Raw genomic sequence first — 8,128 nt, forward strand, 5'->3', positions numbered from 1 at the left:
CCCCCGTGTCCCTCTCCTGCTCTGGCCCCAGGTTGTCCATGATGATGAGTTTCTTCAGGTCGTCCTCGATGGTGGACTTGTAGTTCTTCCGCGGGGACCGCAGGTCGCGCAGGGACGCCCTCAACCGCGGCTGCCCGAAGACATTTTTCGTGCCTGCGTCCACCTGCCTGCAATGAGAAGGTCAGGTCAGGGGTGCTTGGGGGGCCGGGCGCGTCTCAAAGCTGTCTGCATTCCAGCTGCCGGCTGCTCCCTGCTGCGGGCAGCAGCTGTGCCTCCCCTTCCTCGCCTGGCCGCCAGAGAGAGGACTCGCTCTGCTCTGACCGCTCACTCTCACGAAGCCTTCCCGAGAGCACGGCACGGCCCAGCCTGTGTGAGCGCCGGGGGTTGGCGGTGACTGCGAACCCTGTATGGAGAAGGGGAACCAATGCTGATCAAATCAACACAGGGACCCGGGTGGGAAGCGGTAAAGTGCAGAGAACCGTAGTTTTTTTGGTGCTGGTGAGAGAGAGACAGGACGTGAGCCAGGAATTAAACCCAGAGCCTTTGCACTGAGCTACATCCTCAGCCCTTTTTAAAATTTTGAGACAGAAGGCAGGTGTGGAGGCCCACGCCTGTAATCCCAGCACTCAGGAGGCTGAGGCAGGAGGATCATGAAGAGCTGAGACCAGCCTGGGCTACGTCATAGTAAATTCAAAGCCAACCTGGACTACATAGTGAGACCTTGTCTCAAAGAAAAAAAAAACTGAGACAGGGTCTTGCTAAGTGGCTAAGATGCCCAGGCTGGCCCAGTTTGCCTCAGCCTCCCAGAGTGCTGGAGGACAGGTGTGCACCATCACACCTGGCTACAGAGAACTGTTTCGAGGAAAAATAAAGCTGGGAAAAGGAATGGGGATTGGGAGGACTTTTCTGAGGGGTGACATCCGGGGAAGCGAGGAGAGAGGGTGTGAGGGAGGGAGGAACTGGGAGAAAAAAGAGCCTTCTAGGAGGCGGGAACAGCAAGCACAGAGCAGAGGGGGCTGGGCTCGGCGAGCGGGAGGGTGAGGAGTGGAGGCGCATGACAGGAACCGTCCCCTTTGTGGCCGAACTGTCCCCCTTTGCGGCCTGCAGGCCTCTGGCCTGGGTGCTCTGGGACCAGCCAGGGGAACACTAGCCTTGGTCGCCTGACCCACCACATAGGGACAATGCCACACACCACCAGGTGCCTGGGAGGAGCCTGAGCAGGGCCTGGTCTCCCGAACCTGCTACCAGCGCTGCGTCTCTGCAGGGCCTCCTGTTCCAGAGGGCGGCTTGGGGCTGGGTGACTCCGATCGCCACCCCTTCTTTGGCATTCTCGGTGCTGACCCGCGCCGCCCTCCCTGACGCTTAGTGATCTGAAGCCGCAGAGCCACCGCCCACGGTAGAAGGGACCACAGCCTGGCTGGCTGCTCCAGGTGTGGGGCCCGGCACAAGTCCCGCCACCTCTCTGGCCCCGCTTACCCACCTCACAGTACTGTGTGGGATCCGCTGCCACGGTGCGGGCTGGCACGCGCCACAGCAGATGCTCGAGACAGGAGGCTGCCCTTGCGCCCCTCAACCTGGGTCTGACGACCCCCCCAGGGGGTGCTCAGCCCTGTCCACTCCTGCTGGGCTCCACAGCTGTGTCCATGCTCCCGGGCTCTCTCCAGGCCAGGCTGACTTGCCCTGCCTCGTCCTGTCTGCGACTCAGCCCCACCTTCGGGCTCAGGTTCTCCCTTCTGAGAACACCAGGAGCATGACTTGAGGTACCGCCACCTCCCTGGAGAGATGACAGCTGACAGGAGAGTGTCCTCATCAGGCACCATCTTACATAAGGGCTATGTATGGCACTTGTTAAAACCACGCAGGGAAGCTGGGCTTGGTGGCGCACACCTGTAGTCTCAGAACTCGGGAGGCTGAGGCAGGAGGACTGCCTCATGTTTGAGGCCAACCTGGGCTACACAGTGAGTGCGAGGCCAGCCTGAACTACATATCGAGAGCCTGTCTCAAACAAAGGAAAAAAACGAAACAAAACAAAAAACCAAACAGGTCCAGCCATATAGCTCAGGGGCATAGCGCCTGCCTGGCAAGCGCAAGGGCCTGAGTTCCATTCCTGGTACCAAAACAAAAAAAAAACCCCAAAAACAAAATAGAACTACCTGCAACCTCCCTGCACCCCGCAAAAAACCCAAAAGCAACAAAAACACAGGAAACCACTCTTACTATTATTAGCTTCATTTTTTTTTTTGGTAGTCTTTTTTTTTTTCTAGTACTGGGAATTAAACTCAGGACCTTATGCTTGCCAGGCAGGTGCTTGTGCCACTGAGCTATATCCCCGGCCCTTTATTTGGTCTTTTTGAGATAGGGTCTCATTATGCAGTTCATGTGAGTCTTGAACTCACTTTGTAGCCCAGGCTGGCCTCAAACTCGCAATGATCCTCCTGCCTCAGCCTCCCGAGTGCTGGGATTACAGGCGTGCGCCACCACACCCAGCATTATTAGCCTCACCTTACAGACGGGACAGTCAGGCACACAGAAGTCAGAGTACCCAGGGCCGGTCCAGCCCCGAAGCCATTGGTCAGCACACCGCCCTTCCCATGATTCCTCACTACAGCTACTGCTGTCCATCTGTCTTTGCCTCTGGCCGTCCACGCAGCAGGTGAGCAGCACCAGAGCAAGGCGGGCCCTAACCTTCACCACAGCTGGTGCGTTAAGCGTGACTTGTACCCAGGTCGTGGATGAGGCGGTCAGGCAGAGCGGGTAAGCCATTCTCCGAAGTCACATGGCTTGTGAGTGGAGGAGTCAGGGTTTAGTCAAGGTCACAGAGCTAAAGACACCACTGCTGAGCCTGGCTGCCATGTGTATTTCACAGACAAAATGAAAAACTAAGGATGTGATGGAATGCGATCACATTTCATGCTCTCACCTGCAAATTCCTCCCCATGTCCTCCCACCCCCACCAGGGCTGGTTTTCTGCCTACAACACACTGATCCTCCCAACGTGTGGCTCTGGGGATTGAATCCAGGGCCTTCACGCTGAGCTAAATCTCTAGCCTGCCCCCCTTTTAAAATTTTGAGACAGGGTCTCTCTTTTTTTTTTATTTTTTGGTATGAGGAATTGAACTCAGGGCCTTGTGCTTGCTAGGCAGGTACTTCCGCCACTGAGCTATATCCCCAGCCCCAAGACAGGGTCTCGATAAGTCACTAAGTTGCCCAGGCTGGCCTTGAACTCATGATCTTTCTGTCTCAGTTGTGCACCAACATAGTTGGCTTTTCTGTATGTAGAAAAAAATTTCAGGGGGCTGGGGATTTAGCTCAGTGGCACAGCACCTTCCTGGCAAGCGCAAGGTCGTGAGTTCGATTCCTGGTATCAGAAAAAAAAAACCCTAAAATTTCAGGAAGAAATGAAGAGCAATCTTATTAGGAAGTGGAAAAATGGAACTTTTACTTTTTATATGATGTACTTCTGAATTATGAATTTACCATAATCGTCTGCTAAAATAACAACAATAACAAGTTTTTTAAAAAGGCTGACACCTAGCCTAATATAACTCAAGAAAGAAAATCTTTGAGCCCAGAGAATAAATACAGTATCTCAGGCTCCCCAGGGTTTTGGAGTCTGCACTCCCCTTCTCTTTCTCAGATGCCGGCTTCAGTAACAAAGGGGAGAAGGGAGGGCGGCCAGGTTTTCCTCGTCAGGTCATATTCCACTCCAAACAAGGGCCCCAGGACCGGGCAGTGCTGGCTATGTCCATATCAGGGGAGTGCATTCTCTGGGAAAATGAAAAGCTTTAGATTCAGAGGAGAGAAATAGACAAAGAGAAGAGAGACCCTCAAAGAGTGAGTGTTCTCCGAGGAATCTCTCTCTTCCCTCTACCTTTGATTCTGGCATTTCCCAGAATCCCCCACGAAGGGCATGTCATCCAGTGTGGTCAAGTCAAGGTGAAGGAGGAGGGCTGGGGAGGGACCAGGGGCAGAACAAGTCCTTAGCATGCAGGAGGCCCTGGTTCCTACCCTCAGCACCAAAAAAGAAAAAAGAATCCTCTTCCTTCTCTGCTGTTTGATTTGTGTTTGGTTCCTAAAAATCACCTTCCCAGCTCCCAGACCTCTAGTACTCTAACAAGGCCTTCCTAATTCTCCAGTAGAAAGCTGGCTCACTGTAGCCTCCGTGGTCTGATTCTGTGAGTGGGCTGCAGAGAACGCGTTTAAAGGAAAAACACTGTAATAGCAGTTTAGAGAGTCAAATGGATCATTTTTTAAAAAACTGTCCTTATGCTGGAAAAATCTTCCAGTGTATTTTCTTTCTTTTTGGTGCTGGGGAGGGAACCCCAACCCCAGGCTTCCTGGGTACTAACCATGTGCTCTACACTGAGCTACACCCTCAGCCCTCCCTGATGTCTTGCTTTGCTCTCCTCTCTTCTGTGTGTGTGTTACTGGGTCTTGAACCCAGGGCCTTCACACTAAACTAACCCCCGGCCCTTTTAATTTTTTTCATATTGAGACAGATTCTTGCTAAGTCACTAAGACACCTAGGCTGGGCTCAAACTTGTGATCTTCCTGCCTCAGCCTCTCAGAGTACTGGGATTACAGGTGTGTGCCACTATATCTGCCTGCCCTGGTTTTCTTTCTTTCTTTTTTTTTGGTACCGGGAATCTAACTTGTGACCTTGGGCTTGCCAGGCAGGGGCTTGTGCCACTGAGCTATATCCCCGGCCCTGCCCTTGTTTTCTAACTTGTAAATTCCCTGCAGTAGGGCTGAGGTGTAGCTCAGTGGTACAGTAATTGCCTCGCACACACAAGGCTCTGGGTTTGATCCCCAGCACTACAAAAAACTAGGCTTACATATCGTGGATCTTTCCTTTTTTTCTCCAGATCTCTGGCCTCCTTAACTGTCAAAATCTAATGAACTGTGGGGTAAAATGGGCTACTCTATGCCTAGTGACAAGAATGAGGCCTCTTTCTATGCCCTGATATGGGAGCACTGCCGTGAGATTTGAAGAGAAAGAGAGGTGAGGAAGGCTGCAGCACACATCTGTGACTGCTGACGTGTAAGGGGGAAGCAAGAGTGCACGCGATCAGGTATGGCTCGGTCATTCCTGCTATGGCTGCAAGAAGGAAAATGATGGTTGCTTCTGGAAAGGGAGCTGCAGGGCTGGATGCTGGGGGTGGGAAAGGCGGACTTTCACTGCAAGCCCTTCTGTACTGTCTTACTTTTTAGATGGTGCGGATTTCCTCTTCCTGAACACACCTCAAGCCTCTGTCCAACAGCACTGGATACGGCCTCTGATTTGCCCGTAGTGTTTAAATTTGCACTTTGCCATGTTGTGGGATTAAATCACTTCCACAAAGGCTCTGAGTTAAGAGCAGACGGTGGCAACTGCTTTTTCCTGTGACATGCGGGTCAGAAGTGGAAGGCAACCAGTAGGTCAGATGGGGCTGGGCCTGATCCCAGCTGACTCGGAGCCCTGGCCTCCAACTGGGGTGGCTCCCTCGGGCCTGGGTTAATTAAGCTAATTAGCACTGCTGTCAGGCTGGCTGGCAAGGACACTCGCCAGGGCTGCACCCCAGGCAGCAGGCAGCCTCTCCTGGAGGGACGACGTCTGGGAGACGCCAGCAGGTGGAAGTGAGGGACTGCTGTGCGTGGGGGGCTGGGCTCGGGGACAGCCCCTCCCTGGTTCTTTCTTTCGCTGCACCGAGCAGGACCCCGAGATCCCTACATCTGAGAAGGAGGCCTGATACCAGTGTCCGCCGGTCTGCTGAATCCTCGTATCACCTCTGGGGACGGAGGCATTCCTGCCTTCCCTTTTGGGGCTGGGGAAGCCGAGGCACAGTGAGTTGAGGACATTCAGGATCAAGCCTGCCCGATATTCTGAGCTACCCCATAATTTGCTCGTGATGAAAGCAGCCTTCGAGGTGCATCTCCTGGAGGCACACGTTCACAGGGGACTCAGCAGCTGTGAGAGGGATGTTCTAGTGCCACCTGGGCTTCCCAGGTCCCAACACAGGACTTGGGGGATCCAGGCTAAGGCCCCAGGCCATCTGACTCCTGGGCTCTGCTCCTAACTGCTGCTGCTATAATAATGGCAGCAGTGACAAGCTCTCTAGAGCACTCACTTGCTCCCAGGTCCTGGGTGCCCCCGCTACTTCATCTTGTCATCTTAATAGCCCTACATAAGCAGGGTCTTCCCTCTCTATGGCTAAGGCTGCGTGGGGCCGGGGTCATCAGCTGTACCTGCCACCCCACTACGCAGCAGAGGCTCTTCTGAGGGCCTGACGCTCCCTCCCTGGACCCCGGGTTCCCAGGGACAAGGGTGAGCGAGCCTTAAACACACCAACCTCTTGACCTCACTGGGTGGCGGCCCTGACCCAACTGGCATAAGAGGTGACAGCGAGGCCATTCTCTGGAGAACAGAGGCCCATGTGGCAGTGCTGGTCCCTCAGTCAGACCCACCTTCTGGGGTAGAGGTGCCCAAGACCACTCCTGCTTCTCTGGGCACCAGCCTGACCCCCATACCCAGAGACTCCTGCACAGTGTTAACTCGGATTAACTCAGGGAGTCCTGGTAGCCCCTGGAGGCAGGGACCACGGTCATTCCAGTCTAAAAACACTTCTCAGAGGGCCTAGGGGCAGGTGGGCAGTTGATGGAGTCCCCACGTGGACCTGCTGAGAGGAGGGTCTGAAAGCCCTGAGACAAAGTGGGCCAGACGACACGGCCTGACTGTCCCTGAGCAGAGCTGCTGAACTTCTGGAGCAAAAGGCCCAGGCGCAGGGCCCTCTGTGGCAGCTCTTGCTGTCCACAGCCTATGGAGTCTCTGTCCTTCACTCGCTCACTCTGGCCTTTTTTTTTCCAGTATCGGGAATCGAACTCACGACCTCACGCTTCCCAGGCTGGTGCTGTGCCGCTGAGCTAAATCCCCAGCCCCTCTGGCTTTTGTTTAAGAAGTAAAATGTGCCCCCAAATGGAGGGTGGGCAGTTTCCTCCAGGAAATTCCCCCTCGCTGCCTTGTACTCGGGTTCTTCTCTTGAGTGACCAGATGCTCTGTCAGACTAGGTTTGGATCTTGGCTCTGTGACTTCTAGTTGAGGGACCCTGGGCAAGGCACTTCTAACTATGCCTCGGTTTCCTCGTCGAGAAGTAGGAGTAAGAACAAGTCTCTTCCTGTGGGATGGCTGGAAGCATCAACAAGGCCAGCTGAAGGCTGCCAAGCAGAGCCGCCGTGCTGCCAGTGACGGCCACGGCCAGCTCCTTCCTCCGGCACGCAGCCTCAGTGTGGCTGTGTGTGAGATCCCTGACCCAAGTCTGCGAGAAAGGAGGCCGGGACATTTAGCACCTGTGGTGGCTCTTCCTGAGGGAACACGTTCACAGTGTGTGGTCATCCTGGGAGGACAGACTACAAAGCCAACAATCACAGCATTTGCAGCGATTCACGCCACTACGTGATTGCAGGCACATGGCTCAGCCACCCTCTACCTCAGCTTTTCTCACCTAGCAAATGGGACACAAAGCACTGTGCCCCACACTCTGCAGTGAGGATTAAATGCGGTAACGCAGAGGAAAGGCTTCTCATGGCCCCTCCAAGAGTAGGTGGCGGGGGGGCGGGGGGAGAATGCAGGGAGATAAGATACACAAATATGCGTGCTGGTGCATGTCTGTGATCCCAGCACTGGGGAGGCTGAGGCAGGAGGAGTGCTGCCAGTTTGAGGCCAGCCTGGACTACAAAGTGAGTTCGAGGCCAGCCTGAACTGCACAGTGAAATCCTGTCTCAAAGAGACAAAAAAAAAAAAAAAAAATCACATTTAATTTTGTCAGAAGTGACACTGATGTTTGGAAAACTAGGTTAGGTTACCCAAGAGTGATTCTAATAAGGCAAAGACACTATTTCCAAAATTCTTAGCCAGGCATTGTGGCATATACCTATAATCCCAGCACTGGGGAGGCTGAGGCAGGAGGATTGCTGTGAGTTCAAGGACAGCCTATGCTGCACAGTGAATTCAAGGCCAGTATGACTTACAGAATAAGACCCTATCTTAAAAGCAAATAAAACAGAGCCAGGTGTGGTGGAGCACACCTGTAATCTCAGCACTCAGGAGGCTGAGGCAGGAGGATTGTTGCGAGTTTGAGACCAGCCTGGGCTA

At 53.9% G+C, this 8,128-nt stretch overlaps 1 protein-coding gene across 2 annotated transcripts in view; it reads right to left on the reverse strand.

Annotated features, from left to right (window-relative positions):
• Positions 1-8,128, reverse strand: part of Sipa1l3 (signal-induced proliferation-associated 1 like 3) — a 226,426-nt gene that overhangs the window by 13,861 nt on the left and 204,437 nt on the right. For both annotated transcript variants that reach the window (XM_013522426.1, XM_005399879.2), the window contains exon 17: positions 3-167. In XM_013522426.1, coding sequence (XP_013377880.1) covers positions 3-167 — 165 coding nt within the window. The remainder of the gene's footprint in view (positions 1-2; positions 168-8,128) is intronic.

Source organism: Chinchilla lanigera, unplaced genomic scaffold, assembly GCF_000276665.1.
Source record: "Chinchilla lanigera isolate Chin_1 unplaced genomic scaffold, ChiLan1.0 scaffold00067, whole genome shotgun sequence".
In the NCBI taxonomy this organism is placed as follows: domain Eukaryota; kingdom Metazoa; phylum Chordata; class Mammalia; order Rodentia; family Chinchillidae; genus Chinchilla; species Chinchilla lanigera.